Raw genomic sequence first — 19,136 nt, 5'->3', positions numbered from 1 at the left:
CTTGGGGGAGTGGAAGAACTGCCCATCAACTTCCTCCTCCTCCTCCTCAGTCTCAGTGTGGCCCTTGTAGAACTCAGCAGTGGGGAGGATGGGGACAAAATTAGAAATAGCTGCCCCCACCTATTATTGACACTGGCCCCACCTTTGTTTGTCTCGTCTCTTATGCTCTCTGGCTCCCCCTAATGTTGGACTCCTTCTCTTCTGCCCTACCACAACCAATAGGCACCAGCCACCATCGTATCAGAGGAAGGTCCCCTTTGAAGTCGGGACTTTTTGCCTCAAGCTCCTGTATTCCCAAGAGGTGAATTAGAGCAGGTAAAAAAAAACTCGCTGTGTAGTCTTTCAAATCAGTGTGGTGCGATAAGAGGACATTAAAACACAGAGAGTTAAGAGCGAAAGTCCCTGTCCCCTTTCAGAGCAGATTAATCTAGATTAACTCCCATTTCAAGCTGCTGGTTTTGTTGTCCCAACAAATCACTAATATGGATTAGAGCTTGCATACCAAGCATAAGGCACGCGAGGGGGGGGGACTGTGTATGTGTTTGTGTGTCTGAGGACACAAACAATTTCCTTCTCTTTACCCCACCCCCTTCTCAAAATGGGTCTCATGCGTGTCAAGCGCTGAGGGGGGTGATGAGGAATGAGTCACCCTGTCCCAGAAGTGTGAGGAACCGATATTCGAGAGATTCAGACATCCAGGGTAGGAAGCATTGGGAAATGCGGGTGCGGGAGTGTCCTCGGGTGGGCGTGGAGTGTGCTCGATGCCTCCCAGGACGGAGTCTCGCTTCATAGGCAAGAATGAGATGTCTATTCTCTGAAGCAGAAGGCATAGATGCGCCTGCACTCCGACGCGCCCCCGCCCCCCTGCACAGTCAGTCTGGATTCTCTCCTCGGCGTCCTATAGGTGGCACCGTCCCTCCAGGAATGAACTGCCAGCCTCGTCGCCTAGGCCAGCGTGCTGCCGCGGACAGACCCGGGCCGGGAGAAACATCGCTGCTGCAGTCTTCTCTTCTGTCACCCCCCCCCCGCGCACCTCCCATCAGTTCCGAACCCTTTCCCAGCCCAAACGGGGCCCTGTCATAGTCCTGAAGGGTCTTCCTCGCACTCTCCTATCTTCAAACACGCCTCCGAACAAGTCCGAAGTGATTTCTCTTTGGAGAGAGGCTCCCGGGACCCATACATCTCGCGCGTGTATTGAGGGTGGGTGGGGGCCAGGTGCCGCTGGCCCCCTCGTCTCCCCGCAGGCAAGCCCCTGGTGGTGGTGGAGAGCGACGTCTAGCCACAGCCCAGCGCGCTCCGGCCAAGCGCTCCCCGTTTTTCTGCAGGACTCCCTAACGCGCTCCGCGTGCGCCCCCCTCGCCGGAGCGCGCGGCGGCGGCGGCGGCCCCTCCCTCCTCCCTCTCCCTCCTCCAGCCAGTAAATCCGATCTAGGCCGATTCCTCTCACGTCAAACCACATGATCCCATAAAACATTCATCACCTTTCAGTCCCCCCGCCGGAGCAGCCGAAACCAGCCTCGCCAGCGCCACCGTCCCTCCTTCTCCGAGCCCCGGATCGCGCGCCCTTTCCCAGCTGGGAAAGCCTCGCCACACAAAAAACAACTACCCGCTCCTCCCTACCCTGACGCCGGGAGGGCAAGACCAGCAGAAGCGGAGCCGAGGCAAAGCAGCGCAGACGCGCTCGGTGGAACCAGCGCCTGCCTCTTTTTTCCTGCGTCGCAGCCGCCGGCGCGTTGGTGTGAGCCACAGCGCGCGGGGCGTCTCCTCCCTCAGTCCCTTCTGCCTGGATGCTGGCTCCTCCGGCCGCAGGAGCGAACCGCCTCGCTAGCCCGATGAGCCAGGCGGGCATCGGGCTTGTCGCCGTCAAAGGCAGCAGCAGCATCCCCGTCGTCGTGCCCGCGCCCGGGTGGAAGTTTGCATGAGGCTCCGCTGCGTTTCTTTTGGGAAGGATTTGCCGCTGCGTCCCCCCCGTTGCCCTCCGAGCCGTGCCTTTCCCGAGCCCCTAAAATGAAGAGGGCGATCGCTGAAGGTAAGTGACGGCACGGAGGAAGAGACACAAAGGGGAAATTTTTTTTAGGTGGGGACACACACAAATATGGTCTGGAGAGGGGAGATGAAAGAGTGTGGCCGTCGGGGTTTCCTTTGCGCGCGGCGCGGGGAGAAGTTCCGAGGAGGCAACTTTGTCGCGGGCTGTGGAAGCTCTGGGAAGGAGGGGGGACGGCGGGGGCCAACTTCGAGGGAGGGGGAAGCCGTCTAACTTAAGGCGAGGGGCGTCGGGGAAAAAGCGTTTGCCAACTGTGTCCTTTTCAAAGAGGCAGGCTACGGAGACTTGCCATCGCCTGCTGAAAGTCCGGAGAGGATAGACAGTGTGTTTGTGTCTTTTCTTTGGGGGGTGTGTGCTCGCGGGACCTACCCCGCCCTTGAAGGACCTTTGCTTCCCTCCCCCCCTTCCCCCGCCCCGCTTGGCGCAGAATTCCTCCCTGGACGTGTGTTTGTGTGTAGAGGAGAATCTAGTTCGACGTTGGCGCGTTTACAAGGAATGTAGAACGGACGGCGCGCTGCGCCCGGATTTGAGCGCGCGGAGCGGAGGATTATTATCATCGTCTTTCTGTCTTCCCTCCTCCATGCCAGGCTTTTGTGCTATTGCAGGGGGGAGTGTCTGCCGGGGAAAATGTGTCTGTCGGGGAGAAAGAACTCCATCTCAATCATTTTCAACTCGGACCCCAAAGCAGGTTGAGGGGAGGTGGAATAGATGGCCTGGGGTTCAGTCAAAGGCCTCCAATGAAAGGAAATGCTGTTTAGCGTGTGTGTCCAAAATAGCTCTTTTTGCTAATCGCCAGTTTGGGGCAGCTTGGCTGTTAGAGAAACAACATCTCCCCCAGGTGGAGAGAGCGGAAAGGGTTAGCATTTTACCCCCTCAAAAATAGCTTTGGAGATGCAGAAGTTCCGTGTTCCTGGCTTGCCAGTTCAGATCCCACCTCCTTCTCGCGCTTGAAGGGGCTTGCTTTAGGTCGGGCCCCGTATCTTTCATGGGATTCTCAAGAGCGCCCCCCAGAGGCCCTGACGGTCTGCGGCTCCAGCAGGTGTCTGCAGAGGCGCTCTTGCCTGGCCAGCGTGGAAAGACGGGGGCGGGCAGTGGTCCCTCCGCGTGTCCCCCTTCCAGCGGTGCATTTCCTCGGCGTGTGGATGCGGGAGGCAGTCTTTCGCTCCTTTCCTGTGTCGAACAGGGGGAACTTTATGATGGAAGGTGTTGTTAGTGGAAAAGACCCCATGGCCATTTTAGGAGTATTGCCACCACCACCCAGAGCATCAAGTATTTTAGCAGCATTTCCTTCCCTGGCAGGAGAAAGCTGCGCTGCAAGCTCCATGGAGTTGGCCAAAGTTTCCCAGAGCTTGTCTGAACACCGCAGGGATAACGTGACATTCCATCTAGGCAAGAGCAATCTGATTAGACAGAGCTGTTAATGGAAGTGTGCATTTATAAAGGGTTGTGTGTGTCACCTCCGGGATATCTCATAACTAAAACGATATATATTTGGTCCTTAGAACACCTGCTTTGCATTCAGATTTTGGGTTCAATCCTCAGGACTGGGAATGAATGCCCTCTGCCTGAAACCCCGGAGAGCTGCTGCCAGTCAGTGTTGGATCTATGATCTGATTCTGTTTAAGGCAGTTTTCTGTGTTTGGTGGTGGAATTGCCTGTTTTGCACCCAGGAGGTCCCAGGTCCAATATCCATCATCTCCAGATAGGGCTAGGAACGTCCCCTGCTTGAAACCCCGGAGAGCTGCTGCCAGTCAGTGTTGGGAATACTGAGCTAGATGGCCTGGCTCTGTTTAAGGTGGCTTTCTATGTTTGTAGCTCCGTGGTGGGAGTGCCTCTTACACACACAGAAGGTTCAATTGGCCCTATGGCATCTCCAGGTTGGGTCTAAGATTATCCCCTGTCTGAAATCCTGGGCAGCCACTGTTAGCTGGACCAATGACCTGATTCAGGATAAGGCAGATTCCTATGTACAATACCTTCCAGGGGGCATGAAGTATTTTTTCCTTGGGGGGTGGGTGGGGAATGTTCTCCATCCTCAAAAGGCACCAAAGCTCTTTGTTAGGAAGAAAAGGATGAATGAGAGAGAAAGAGGGGATTATGGCATCTCATCCTCCTCCGCCCCCTGCAGATCTGATCTCCACTGTGATGGTCCTGGGAAAAATGGTGGGGTGAGGAAGGAAAAAGGGAATGGGGTGTCTGTTGGTGTAATGACCAGGGCTGGCCCAAAGCATCACTAGCTAATTGCTCCTCTGCTCAGCTTCATTTAAAAAGAAGGGGGGGGGGAATCAAGGCGCTAAACTGGATTAAGGCTTTGTGTGTGAAATTACATGCAAAGTGAGGAAATCATGTTCTGTAGGTTAGGCGTCGCTTTCGTTCCACTGGGTGATGATGCCCCCCCCCCCGATGTAATCGGCGTGGAAGGCATCTGGCTTTCGGCAGGGAACTGTGTGTGCACGGGGTTGCCAGTTGCAGGGAGATGAGGTCTTGTTCCAGGTCTGCTCAAATACCTGTGCTCCGTGGGGATCAGATAGCTGCGGAGGCAGCCCTGCCCAGAGCCCAGAGGAGAGGCGGCGGCTGGCCACAGGGGGCAGGTTTTGGATGCCTGGAATGGTGGCATAATGGGGACCACAAGGCAGCATTTGTGGCAAGTTTGCCTAGACGAGCTTCACTGAAATGAACATGAGCTACCAAGCAGCCCAGGAGTTTCATTTGGAGAGGTCTCGCAGTGCTCAGAAGCCAATAAAGAACTGTGACGCTATTTATTTACCGATCACATTTATATCTCACCATTCCTCCAAGGAGCTCAAGGTGGTCCTCTTCCTCTTCATTTTATCCCTACAACAACCCTGTGAAGTTGGTTGGGCTGAAAGTCAGGGACTGACCCAGGGCCTTCCAGTGAGTTTCATAGCTGAACAAGGATTTGAACCCCGGTCTGATACTCTAACCACCGGACTAAACTCCCTCTCTCCATATATAATGGAACAGGAAAATGTGGTGTGGTTGTTGTTATATTCAATTCTCATATACAGTAAATGATCTCTTCCCCCTGCCCGAAAAGAATACATCAAAAAGGTTTCAAAGCAGTGATGAAAAGTCACCACAGAGGGAGCCAGAGGGTTATCTTCAAGCAGAGAGTTCCACAGGCCCTTCTGTGTGTTCCTACCAACAGTGCTTGATATGTGTTGATTCAATGGGGGGGGGGAAGGTTGTCCTGGCAGGCTCATTTTACAGATTAAAAGGCCCTTGTTGGCACTGGCACTCTTGTTAAATCACCCCTGAAGGAGAAGCAGAGATGCAAACAGGGCTGTGCTGACACCTATATTCCACTAGAGCTTGAAAGAAGAGCACAGAATTCATCCGCCTGAGGATTCGTTTTTAAAATGCACAAAGAAGTTTCGGCTCCTTGCAGGAGCAACGACATCCTTGTGTGGGGGCAGTTCCGGGTGGAATCTTGTTGCCTTCCTCCAATTAGTAGCAGAACCAAAATTAAACATTTACAAAGTAGTAAAAAGTACAGAATCAATTATTATACAAAATAAGTTTTGTTTTACTGCAGGTGTGCTTTCTCCTGTGTCATGCCTTTATTTCAGGTGTACTGTAGCAATGCATGGTGTAATAGGTATGAGTTACTCGTGCATAAACTGGTGCCTTTCTCGGTTAATTTTCCTTCTTAAACCTTTCTGACTGCACAGCCCCTTCTCATCATGGCTGCCTCAGTCACTGGCAGAATCCGTCAGTGGGCGTTTCTTGAACCTCTTCCAACATAAAAGTTGTTTGACACCCAGTCTCCCCCTCCTCTCACTGCGCGGGAGTCTTCTGCGCAGGGAAGGCGTGGGTAGCGGAGGACCTAGGCTCTCCTCACTGATTTCCAGTGAAGAGTCCTGGAGCCCTCTCTCCAATTCCCCCGTCTGCCCCCCTTTATCCCTGGTGTTGCGCTGATTGGCTTCCCCCTCTACTGAGCTGTTTCTCCCCCTGCTGCTGGGTCCTTCGCCAGCATCATCTGGGAGCCTCCCCTTCGCCTCTCGCTCCAATGTCAGTTCCCTGACACATGGTATTAACCACAGCAGTTAAATAAAAATGCACTGTAATGGGGGGGGGGGAAGGTTCACAGTTGTCTCAGGAGCTGGCAAAAGGCATATATTGCATTTATCAACCACCTTTTTCTCCAAGGAGGCAGCGTACATGGCTGTCCCTCTCTTTTTTGTAATGTGCACAACAACCCTGCGAGGTGGGTTAGGCTGAGAAGGGCAGTGACTGGCCCAAGATCACACCTAGTGAGCTTACTGGCTGCATGGGGATTCAAACTATGGTCTCCAAGGTCCTAGTCCAACACTAACCACTAAACCACACTGCCTTTTTGGGACTCCCTCCTTAGGGAAATCCACCTTGAATTCTTCTGATTGATTCCTGCCAGCAGAATCAGGCCTTTCTCCTGTTTATGGTCATCCATGGGAATGATTTGTTGCAATACAGTGATACCTCGGGTTACATATGCTTCAGGTTACAGACGCTTCAGCTTACGTACTCCGCTAGCCCAGAAATAGTACCTCGGGTTAAGAACTTTGCTTCAGGATGAGAACAGAAATCGTGCTCCGGTGGTGCGGCAGCAGCAGGAGGCCCCGTTAGCTAAAGTGGTACCTCAGGTTAAGAGCAGTTTCAGGTTAAGAACGGACCTCCAGAACAAATCAAGTTCTTAACCTGAGGTACCACCGTACTACTTTCCTTTCCCCCTCCTCCAGATTTGATTTCTTTTTCTGTGTTTGCGTGTGAAGCTCCTTCGTTTGGATGTTTAGATTTACGACACAGCATGCTTTTTACAGGTGGGGAATGGGTTATTTTGGGGAGGTGACTTATATATAAGCACTTGAAGGCCCCTTGCTACTGTACTTGATCTGTTGTTGCTTCCTGCAACTGGTGTTGCTGCTGCTGTTGTGCTCTCATTGCCTCTAACTTTTCCAGAGCCAAAATTAACATTTTAATGGAAAGGGGCCGTGGAAATAAATAAGAGAGAAAGAAAAGAGAGAGAGAATACAAAGGGGAAAGATGATCAAGGTGTGAAACAGACCCCTATGTCTTAGATCAGTGGTTCCCAAAGTGGGGGCTACTTCCCCCTGGAGGTGGTGGATTAGGGGGTGCTAAGAAGAAAGTGGGTAGCAGAGGGATGCTGGAGATGTAAATGACTATCAGACTTTGAAAAGCTGGTACCGCTGGATCAAGTTCATAAATTTTGCTGGCTTTGTTGAAGAAGTCGTTTTAATTGGATTTTGATTAAATGTGCAATTAATTGTTACTGTTTTGAATTTTATTGTGTTATTATCTCCCTTAGTGGGTTGTGCAAACTACTCTTCTGAATACAGTGGTACCTTGGTTCTCAAATGCCTTGGTACTCAAACAACTTGGAACCCAAACACTGCAAACCCGGCCTGGAAGTAAGTGTTCGGGTTTGCGAACTTTTTTCAGAAGCCGAACGTGCTCCATTTTGAGTGCCACACTTCTGTTTTGAGCTTTACACCGAGGTCTGTCTGTTTTTGCTATTTATTTTGCGTTTTTGTTTTTGCGGCTTTTTTGTTTTGTTTTTGTGACTGTGTGGAACCCAGTTCACCTACTGACTGATTGATTGTGTGACTGCAGTACATTGTTTATTGCTTTCATTTTATGGATCAGTGGTCTCGTTAGATAGTAAAATTCATGTTAAATTGTTGTTTTAGGGGTCGTTTTTAAAAGTCTGGAATGGATTAATCCATTTTGCATTACTTTCTATGGGAAAGCACGCCTTGGTTTTGGAATGCTTTGGTTTTGGAATGGATTAAGTTTGAGAACCAAGGTACCACTGTAATGGTTTTTATGGGGTGAAGTAGGGGGCACTGGGCATGAGTTCATGGGACCAAGGGTGATCCAAAAAGTTTGAGAACCACTGTCTCAGGTCATCAGCTATAACTGCTGTGGTGATGTCCCACTATTTCATTCCAACTACCCCCTCCCTTCTCCTGCAAGTGAGGCAAGTGATTTTTTTTTTTGGGGGGGGCAGACTGACTTCTTTGGAGAGAAAAGGTAGTTCTCGTGAATGGTTGCACCATCAACCTGCCCAGATGTTTTGCTGCTCTGGAGAGTGTGGGCTTGTGTCTAGTCTCTATTGGCTGTTTTTGTTTTGTTTTTTAAATACATGGTAGCAAGCAAGAAAGAAAAAACACTGGGGAGAAAAGGTTGGTTGCTGAGCTACAGTTTCAGATGGGGGCCTACAGAGGTTTTCTGACATTCAGCAAGCCATGCATTCTGCAAGATGGTGATCACACCCCAGATGTGAGGCTCTGTCAAACAGAACATCTGTTCACTCTATGGCTTCTCCTAAAGGAATATATTCTTCTACAGATTCCCTCTAGTGGGATTAGGAACTGAGAAAAAAACCCTACAGGCCAAGTATGGGGAACCTGTGGCCTGCCAGATGTTGCTAGAGTATTATTAGCAGTACAGTACTGTATTAGTATTGCTAGAGTTTTATTGTTGCTAGAGTATTATTAGCAGTACTGTATTAGTATTGTTACTTATGATCATTAACTTTTCCACAAAGAGTGACTCAAAGTGAATTTGCAGAATGATACAAATATTAAAACCCTTTGCTAGTTGCCCTTTCTCCCACCAGTGTTAGAAATTAGCCAGGCGCCAGGTGTGTTTTGTGACTGGCATGGGTCCAACTGTGACCATGTTGAGATCTCTGGAGGCCACACTGGTGACTGACATCTCCACCTGGTTGGCCCCTCCAGTTTTCTTATGCAGGCAAGCAGGAGAGCTTATTTATTGCACTTATATCCCACCTTTTTCTTCAAAGACTACATGGTTCAACCTCTCCCCCCCCCCCGCTCCTCAGTTAATCCCTACAATGGCCCTGTGAGGTTGTGACTGGCCCAAGGTCACTCAGTGAGCTTCATAACTGAGTGGGGATTTGAACCCTGATCTCCCAGGTCCTAGTCCAACACCGTAACCACTACATCACACTGCCTTCCTAGAGTATTTCTGCCAAGGGGCAGCTATATAAGTAGGTAATTAAATATGGGGAAAGCAAAAGGTCACTTAGAGAAGGATCTGAAATATTTTCCATTAAGCTTGAAATTGTTTTATTCTGGATTGTTTTATTCAATGTGTTAATATGTTGTAAGCTGCTTTGAGATTTTTTCTTTAAAATATAAAGTGGTGTAGAAATGGAATTAATAATAATAATAAACCTTGTTGGTGGAAAAATGACACCTAGACATTCCATTATAGCGACCAAAGCCCAGGTTTAAGGTGCATTTTGGTGAGTAGCGGGTGGTGCTGTGGTCTAAACTTCCGAGTTTCTTGGGCTTGCCGATCAGAAGGTTGGTGGTTCGAATCCCAGCGACAGGGTGAGCTCCCATTGCTCTGTCCCAGCTCCTGCCACCTAGCAGTTCAAAAGCACGCCAGTGCAAGTAGATAAATAGGTACCGCTCTGGTGGGAAGGTAAACAGTGTTTCCGTGCACTCTGGTTTCCGTCATGGTGTCCCGTTGCACCAGAAGCGGTTTAGTCCTGCTGCCCTCATGACCCAGAAAGCTGTCTGTGGACAAATGCCGGCTCCCTTGGCCTGAAAGTGAGATGAGTGCTGCAACCCCATAGTTGCCTTTGACTGGACTTAACCATCCAGGGGTCCTTTACCCTTTTTACATATATCTGAGTTTCTAACACCATGCCACACCTGACCAAGCCATGAAGGATCATAGCTTACTGTTAGAAACATCAGCCTTGCATGCAGGTCAGGATGGGAGAGACTTCCTCTCTGAAACCCTGGAGTGTCACTGCCGGTCAGTGCAGCCAACACTGAAGTTGGTCCTTTGTTGGATCCCTCTGCTGGCTATTTCTCTTAAGAACTGCTGATTATCCTGAGTGGTGCTGTGCGTTTTGTTGCATTTCATGTTTTATGCATCGTGAAACCACCTTGAGCGTCCTCTGTGGACTGAAACGGAGAACGGAAGTGCTTTAACTGACTATGTTTGTTGCTGGAGAAGTGAAGTTCGGGCACTTGGCTTGATCTACCTTCTTGGACCCAGTGGCTCTCCGCCAGATCTAGTGGCTGACCGAAGATCATATGAAGAGGGGTGTTTTAGAAAACTGCCTGTTCTGGGCCCAATTCAAGATGTTATGATGAGCATATAAAACTTGGGACCTGAGTAACTCCTGTCTGGGCTAATGTGATGCACTGTAAGTGGGGTCGCCTTTGCAGATGATTTGGCGACTGCGACTAGTGCCAAATGTGGGAATGTTCAGGGAGGCAGGAGAGAATATATTGTTTATTAATATCCATCCTAACTTGTGCTCACAAGTTCTATAACTTAGCAGACTTTTACATTCCCCTTTTAAATACACATCAGATAGCTGGTTGCAGGATTGTGTAAGCCTCTCAGTACAGTGGTGCCTTGCAAGACGAAAAGAATACGTTCTGTGATTCTCTTCGTCTAGCGGTTTTTTCGTCTTGCGAAGCAAGCCCATTGACGGATTAGCGCTATTAGCGCTATTAGCGGCTTTTAGCGGCTTATCTGCTGATCGGATCAGCTGATAAGCGGCTTAGCGGCTTAGAAAAAGGGGGGGAGGGAAAAAAGCCAGCAGGAACTCGCAAGACATTGTCGTCTTGCGAAGCAAGCCCATAGGAGATTCATTTTGCAAAGCACCTCCAAAATGGAAAACCCTTTCGTCTAGTGGGTTTTCCGTCTTGCGAGGCATTCGTCTTGTGGGGCACCGCTGTATTAGATTCCTGGTAATTTCCCTTAAAAGAATAAACATGCCACAATCTTGTGTGAAGTATATAAAAGAAGTTTACTCACATCATCAGTTCACAGTTGGATCTCTGAAGGCAGACTTAGTTACAAAGTATATACATGTGGATTTATCCCATATGGGGATAATCCCAGTGTCCTCTGTTGGCTAGAAGCCAACAGAGCATCTCTAGCTAAAAGCTGCTGCTCTAATGACAGAGGAAGTCAAAGAGAGGAAGTGTGCAGCGTGCCCTGCCCTTTTGTTACCTGGGCAGGTAAGGTCATGCCCACCTCTAGTCATATGCAAAGGAAATATGTCCCAGGCAGGAGGAAACAGGAAGTTTTTGACTGACTGGATCAAACATTCCCCTGCATGTCCACTCTAGGAAAATAAGGAATGTTGCACTTGACTGCTACCTGTGTATCACATGCAACAAAGAATGCAACTGATAGGCTGGCAATTGAGGTAGCTCAATGGGGCCATGCACTACCCATCCTGAAAGCACTGCCCTGGCTGCCTGTGAGCTACAGGAGCAAATTCAAGGTGCTAATATGAACATATAAGACCCTAAATGGCTTGGGACCCAAGTATTCTAAAATAGTGCCTTCTCCAGTACTAACTTTCAGGAGAAAGGACGGAATATAAATTGAAATTTTAATAATAATAAGAATAATAATAATAATAATCCATGTGACATGCAGCTGGTTTCTGTGCATGATCAGAAATCATAGTTATTATTTATTGAATTTATATACCGCCCTATACCTGGGGGGGAGGGGTTTCCTCAGGGTGGTTCACAGAATAAAATCAAGATATAAAATCACAGATACCTAATAAAAAGAAAACAACAGACCAATAGCCCCTCCCCCAAGAACGCATTTTAAAAGAGCATAGGATGTCAATCAGGTCAACCAAAGGCCTGGTTGAAAAGGAACTTTTTGGCCTGGCGCCTAAAGGTGTTTAATGAAGGCGCCTGGCGAACTTTCCTGGGGAGAGCATTCCACAGACAGGGAGCCACTATAGAGAAGGCCCGTTCTCATGTTGCCACCCTCCGGACCTATTGAGCAGGAGGTACATGAAGGAGGGCCTCAGAAGATGATCTCAGGGTCTGGGATGGTTCATATGGAAAGAGGGTGTCCTTGAGGTATTGCGGTCCTGAGCCATTTAAGGCTTTATAGGTCAAACCCAACACTTTGAATTGGACCCAGAAACTAATGGGTAGCCATTGCAGTTGGAGCAGGATCAGTGTAATATGCTCAAACCGTCTTGCTCTTGGCCGCTGAATTCAGCAGCAGCTGAAGTTTCTGTACCATCTTCTGAGGCAGCCCCATGTATAACATAGAAGTCATGCACCACTAATCTCCCATTTGCAGTATCATGTGCTATTGCCCTGTTCTGTTTTTCTTGACCTTCTAAGTGCTAATAGTTTGTACAGTCATACCTTGGGTTAAATGTGCTTCAGGTTGAGCATTTTCAGGTTACGCTCCGTGGTGACCCGTAAGTAATGGAGCGCGTTACCTCTGGGTTTCACCACTTGCGCATGCGCAGACGCTCAAAATGACGTCATGCGCAGGAGCACCAAATCACGACCCGTGGAGACGTGGGTTGCGTTTGCTTCAAGATGCGAACGGGGCTCCAGAATGGATCCCGTTTGCATCCAGAGGTACCACTGTACATGGTGAAATTTACTTACTGATTTCATTACATTTATATCTCAGCTTTCCTCCCAAGAGCTTGAGGCAGTGAACATGGGAATGCTATAGTATGCAGTAACTTGGGAAAACCACACAGGGACTTTTGGAATGAGCCCAGCCTTCCTAAACCTAGCAGCCTTCAGGTTTTGTACTACAACTCCCAATATCCCTGAGCACCGGCCATGCTGACTGGGGCTGATTCATGTCATGCTCCAAAACATCTGGAGGGCACTGAGTCTGGGATGGCTGCTATAACAGCAGCATTTGGGGATTAAGGTAAGGTTGATAAGCTTTGGAATGACAAGCAGCAGCTGTCCAGGGTGAGCTGCACATTTGAACTTCCCTGTTATAGAGAAGCATGCAGATGTTTAAAGTAAAACAATGGATTGCAGATCTAGTAGGTTGAGATATGGTTTGCAGTAGATCAGCAAGGGTTTTTGACTTCGAGTGGCATTTATTTATGGAAATATTTGTATACTGTGGTGTAAGTATACAGTCATACCTTGGTTCACGAATGCCTTGCGAGTTGAACGTTTTGGCTCCCAAATGCCGCAAACCCGGAAGTGAATGTTCCGGTTTGCGATCATTATTTGGAACCTGAACGTCTGAAGTGGCTTCTGATTGGTTGCAGGAGCTTCCTGCAGCCAATCAGAAGCCGTGCCTTGGTTTCCGAACGTTTTGGAAGTTGAACGGACTTCCGGAACAGATTCCGTTCAACTTCCGAGGTACCACTGTAAAAACACAATAACACATTAAAAACCACCAAAAAAAAGAGAGTTAAAAACAGACGTCAATTAACCACTTTGGTGGTGAGAGTGTGTTCTTAATTGCCTGTGTATGCCTTGCCTGGTGGAAGAGGAGAATTTTCAGCAGGCATGTAAAAGTTGGCACAGAAGGTGCCTGCTTAGTCTCTAGTGGCAGAGAGTTCCACATGACACTAAAGACTTGGTCTCTTATTGTTGTCAAAGGAGCCTCACCAACTCTGAGAATGACCAGCGATGCTCCTGCAGATGATCTTAGTGGTTGAGCTGGGATGTAAGGGCTCAGGTGATTCCTGAGGTACCTTGGACCTAAGTCGTTCAGGGCTTAATTAATACAAGGACCTTGAACCTGCCTCTTTTATCAATGGCGTCACATGTTCCCATCAGCAGTCTGGCTGCCACATTCTGCACCAGCTGGCACTTCTGAACCAAGCCCAAGGGCAGCCCCACAAAGAGCACATTGCAGTAATCCAGCCTCAAGGTCGACAACCTATATACCACAACAAATGGCCTGCTTCCTCCCTTTGCTAAACTAGGTTATCAGAATGAAGAAAGACTGAGGGAGAATCATGAGTGGATTTGTGCGAGATCAGAGCTGAGAAACATTTATCTGGCCTCCAGGGCAATCCGCCTCTTCATTCTGAGGGCACAGAAGCTCTCTGCACCATAATTTTGCACCAGACTTTGGCTGATGGATGTCAAAGTTCTAGTACCAAAGCCAAATGAAAACAAGGGAGATCAGTCAAGCCTACGAGTGGAAGGTCCTATTTATTTCGTTTATCTCAGGCTCTCATTTTGCCAATCTTAAATTTGGTTCTCCACATTTCTGATATTGTGATCTTTTCTGTGAACCACCCTGAGACCTCTGGGTATAGGGCAGTATATAAATTCAATAAATAAATATAAACATAAAATAAAATAAAGCAATTGCACATTTTCATTTTTAAAGAAAATCTTCAGTGGTTTAGTGGAGAATTCACCTTTTTTTTTTGCATGCCCTTTTGACTAATGTCCCCAATTTTTGCAAGCAATTTCTCCTAATACAATGCATTTTTGTATGTTATTTTTACAAATATCTTCATTTTTATGCCCACTTTCACTCAACATATGCATTTTTTTAATGTGTAAACATTGGTGGCTTAGAGGACCGCATTTCAAAATTTGGATCAGGGCACATTTTGAAGCATTTGGGGTCCTGTGTTCTTTGGTTTCAAATGTTGAACCAGAACAAATTTCTCCATCTCTGATCAAGCCTGAAGTCTGCTGCAAAAAAACCTGACCATGGACAGCTCCCTATGAACTCTCTCATTCCAGAGGGATTTGTTTCTCATTTTTGAACAGAAAAAAACGTCCTGCTGGAATAGACCATTGCCCAGTCTAGTTCAGTGTTCTGTTCCCAATGCAGTTGGATTTGGGAGCCCCAGAAGAAAAACATGCAATTGCTGGCCTGCCCCTGTTGTTTGTTTCCTTGCACCTGAAATTCAGAGGTATACTGCTCTTGTACATGGAAGCTTTATTACCTATCATGACCAGTTACTGCTGGTAGAGTGGTCCTATGTAAATATACATAATCCTGATTTTAAAATGAAGTGAGTGGCTGTGCCTGCATATTAATTCTATGTAAATTCATTAGACGGTCATGTGAAATGGTCACGAGAGCCGGTGGCGGTGTAGTGTTTAGCGTGTCAGACTGGCACCTGGGAGAAACCAGGGTTTAAATACATACTTAGCTGACTGGGGTGTGACCTTGGCTCAGCTGCTGCCTCTCATCCCAACCTTCCTTGCAGGGCTGTTGTCTGGATTAAATGAGGACTAGGACCTGGGACATGGGTGGCGCTGTGAGTTAAACCACAGAGCCTAGGACTTGCCGATCAGAAGGTCGGCGGTTCTAATCCCCGCGACGGGGTGAGCTCCCGTTGCTCGGTCCCTGCTCCTGCCAACCTAGAAGTTCAAAAGCACGTCAAAGTGCAAGTAGAGAAATAGGTACCGCTCCAGCGGGAAGGTAAACGGCGTTTCCGTGCGCTGCTCTGGTTTGCCAGAAGCGGCTTAGTCATGCTGGCCACATGACCCGGAAGCTGTACGCCGGCTCCCTTGGCCAATAAAGCGAGATGAGTGCCGCATACCCAGAGTCGGTCATGACTGGACCTAATGGTCAGGGGTCCCTTTACCTTTAAGGACCTGGAAGACCAGGAATCAAATTCCCACCCAGCCATGAAGCTCATTGGATGTGAATTTGGGGGCCAGCCATGGCACTTCTCAGCCTAATTTACCTTACAGGGTTGTTGTGGCAATTAAATAGGTGTGTGTGTAGGGGGGAGAGACTGTGCATGCCACCTTGATCTCCTTAAAGATACAGATGGGAGCTAAATGTAACAAACAAACAAACAAACAAAACAAACAAACAAACAAAGAAACAATACCACCTCCCTTTATCTCCCCAGAATATATGCCTCCTCCTCCTCCTCCTCCTCCTCCTCCTCCTTCTTCCTCTTCTTCTTCCTCTTCTTCCTCTTCCTCTTCCTCCTCTTCTTCAGTGCTTTTTTCTGGGAGGATGCAGGGGTACGCATACATCTAAACATTTTGTGAATCTTTGTATTTCTGTCCATTTACTGTATCTATTTCCCCCAATTTGAACTATAAAATGGTGATTTTTCTTGAGTCAAAATGAGAGTACCCTTAAACATTTTTAAAGGAAAAAAGCACTGATTATTATCATTATCATTATCAGAATTAATGTCCTGCTCTTACTCCACAAGGAGCCCAGAACAGTAAACATAATAAAATATTTTTTAAAAACCCAATAGCAATTAAAAACATCTAAAATCAGTTACAGTTTTTAAAAAAACCCAGGAGCAGCATTCTTCACTATTCTTGCCTGCAAAAGAGGAATGCTTTCACATTCTTCCTGAAAGTTGATAATGGCACGGTGTCCCTCAAAGAATTCTGGGAACTGTAGTTCACCCCTTGTGGAGCTGGGATTCCCAGCCCTCCTTAACAAACCACAGCCCCCAGGATTTTCTGGGGGAAGCCATGTGCTTTCAGTGTATGGTGCGTAGGCGGCTGCAGCCTTCAAAGTGCCTGAGGTGGTCTTGGGAATGGCTCTGTGAACATCTCGAAGAACATATTTCTATGCGCCCTCCAGCGCCTGCCTCGGCCACAGCCAGGCAGCTCCTTTGGCCCAAGGCAAGAGCTGTTGATGTTCCTTCCTACCTCCTAGATAAATACCCCCCTCCCTTCGCCAGAAGCATCAAAGGGGAGAGCTTGGCTGCCAGAGGAAGATCTTAATGAAGGTGATGGCAAGAGAAAGCATTTCAAGTCCAGGGGGAAAGGAGAGAGTACACCTAATTAAGTCAGCTCCTGTCTTCTGCTGATTCTGAGGTGCAGCTGAAAAAGAAGAGGAAAGGGGAAGGAAAAAAAAACACCACCCCCATATATTTGCATTGTCCTTGCAGCCTCTTGCAACAGAGATATTTGCTAACCCTGCATACTTGTCTCTCTCTTAACAAGATCAAATCTCCAATTTTCTCCTTAAGGTGCATAATCTGGTTTTAACAGCTCCCCCTGCTTAAAAAACAACAACAACAAAACTGCCTACAAGGCTGGTTTAAAGGGTTGCAGTGAGGCTATGCAACTCGGTCTCCCTTCAGGTCGTGCAAATTTGGTGCAATGGCTCCGCTCTCCCCCAGCCTGGAAAAAGTTGTTGCAAGGAAGGGCTGCTCAGCTCAGAAGCAGTGTTAGAAACACAGATGAATAAAGTAGGCACTAAAAGGCTCTTTAAACTAAAGTTGCAGTCGCCAAAACGGAATGTCTAGTTGCCTTTTGGGGGCCAGACAGCTCTAAATCTGATTTTTCAACTGATTGATTCTCACTAAAACATCTGGCGATTTCAGATGGCACCCTTGAACTAGGTTAAGAGCTTTGAAAACTTAAAGAGGAAAAGTCACTTGATCCTGGGACGGTCCACTAATAATAATAATAATAATAATAATAATAATAATAATAATAATAATACGTTTCAGAGTATGTTTCCAAGTGCAATTCAAAGTGTTGCTGCTGACCTTTAAAGCCCTAAAGCCCTTTTTACATGCACAGCAGAGTTACATTCCCCTTTTAAAATGCACAGCAGATAGCTGGTTGCAGGCTCGTGTGAGCCTCTCACTAGTATACAATTCAGTCTGTCTCAGATTGATTTGTACATTCCTGGTAAGTTCCCTTGCATCCCTTTTAAAAGAGTAAAGATGCCACGATCTTATTCAAAGTCAATAAAAGAAGTTTACTTACATCAGTTCACAGTTGGATTCCTGAAAGCAGATTTAGTTACAAATATGTACAAGTGGATCTACCCCATATGGGGGAATAATCCCAGTGCTTCTGCTAGCTGAGAGCTAGCAGAGCAGTCCTAGCAAAAAACTGGTCAAAGGGAGAAGGGAGTCACAAAGAGGAAGGTTGCTGTGTGACTCGTCCTTTTTGTTTCCTGGACAGGTTGGGTCACGCCCACCTTCTTTCACATGCAAAAGGAAGGATGCTCCAGCCAGGAAGAAGTTTCGACTGGCTGGACCAAACATTCCCTCGCATGTCTTCTCTAGCAGTACAAGGAATGTTGTACTTGTCTGCCTCTCATGGATCACATCCCACAGTTTCCCACTGAGGCATCACTTTGGCCACTGTGGGAACAGGATGCTGGACTAGACTGGCCACTGACCTGATCCAGCAGGCTCTTCTGAGGTGATCACCTCACTCTACCTTCTGATCTGGTCAGTAATTTGGACGTTGTGCTGGTCCTGAGGGTTAACTGTGTGGCGAGGTCCAAGTCCAGTCCAAGGTCGAGGGTGCGGTATGGAGGCAGTCCGTCAAAGCTGAAGCTGGGTCCAAGGCAGGGAGCTGGGTGGGGTCAGGAATTCTGGCAGAAGAGCAGGACAGGGTGCAGGCAGGGACAGGCTACCAACAACGTTGCTCCCACAACCTGGGACTGGGGCTGGCTGGATTTTATCTGCCCCAAGGTATAGGGTGGCCCTGGTCCACAGGTGACTCGCCTCTCCTGGCCTGGAGGCGAGCACTCCTCCTGCAGGAACTTAGTTCCCTCTGCCTCTCTGCCCTGAGCTTCTGCAGCTTAGGAGAGGCTGGAGGGTAACCTGACCCAGAGGCAACCTCAGCTTCCCCTGACGGGGCTGAGAGTGGAGCATCTGCAGGCAATGGGTCCTCCATCACCTCAGGAGCCAGAGCAGACTCAGCTAGTGCCTGCACCTGAGGATCCAACACAGGTGAGGACCCTTCAGGCTCAACCCCCAGCCCCGGCTCAGCTGGTTCTGGAGGCGGGGACTCCTGTGCAGGCTGGGATCCCTCAGGTGCAGCATCCGAGTCCGAATCCCAGGCCATCACAGACATGCTCGCTTGGAGAATGTGAAGAACAGCTACTCTGAATGTGCGCTCGCTTGGCATACTTGTCAAGGTTTAAGGCCCTTTGGGGGCAGATGCTTAAGCATCTCTAGGTCCAGGAGTTGAGACACAATGCCTCCCCCGCCTTGAGGGCTGCTCTGCGTTGGAAATAATGAAGTTGCTTTGAAGAGCAACAGCGGAACCATATGGAGACTGAGCTCTCTTGCAGGAGCCATTTCACGTTTGCTGGGAGTTCAGCTGTGTACTTAGCACTAAAACAGTGAGTAAATATGATGGATTCGTCTGAGGCGAGGTGCTTTTCCCACATCAAAGCAACAGGGTTTTCTTTGCAAGCCAGATTTGCAGGGAAGCATTTAAACTCGGCACATTTCCTGTCAGATTTTGAAGGTCTGTGACACGCTGCCCCGCGCATTCATGTTGCGGCTGATTTCGGGGGGGGGGGGGCTGTTAAATTTGTATGTTGCTTTGAAACACTCCAAA

General features: G+C 48.3%; 1 protein-coding gene across 1 annotated transcript in view; it reads left to right on the top strand.

The window, feature by feature from the left end:
* Window positions 1-1,338: 1,338 nt before the first annotated feature.
* RTN4R (reticulon 4 receptor) overlaps window positions 1,339-19,136 on the top strand; it is a 122,069-nt gene continuing 104,271 nt past the window's right edge. The window contains exon 1 of the mRNA XM_082203309.1: window positions 1,339-2,028. Within this exon, the coding sequence (XP_082059435.1) occupies window positions 2,007-2,028 (22 nt within the window). The 5' untranslated portion in view covers window positions 1,339-2,006. The remainder of the gene's footprint in view (window positions 2,029-19,136) is intronic.

Source organism: Podarcis vaucheri, assembly GCF_965113315.1.
Source record: "Podarcis vaucheri genome assembly, chromosome: 16".
Classification (NCBI taxonomy): Eukaryota; Metazoa; Chordata; class Lepidosauria; order Squamata; family Lacertidae; genus Podarcis; species Podarcis vaucheri.
The sequence above is the reverse complement of the archived record's forward strand: the minus strand, read 5'-3'. Positions and strand labels throughout refer to the sequence as shown.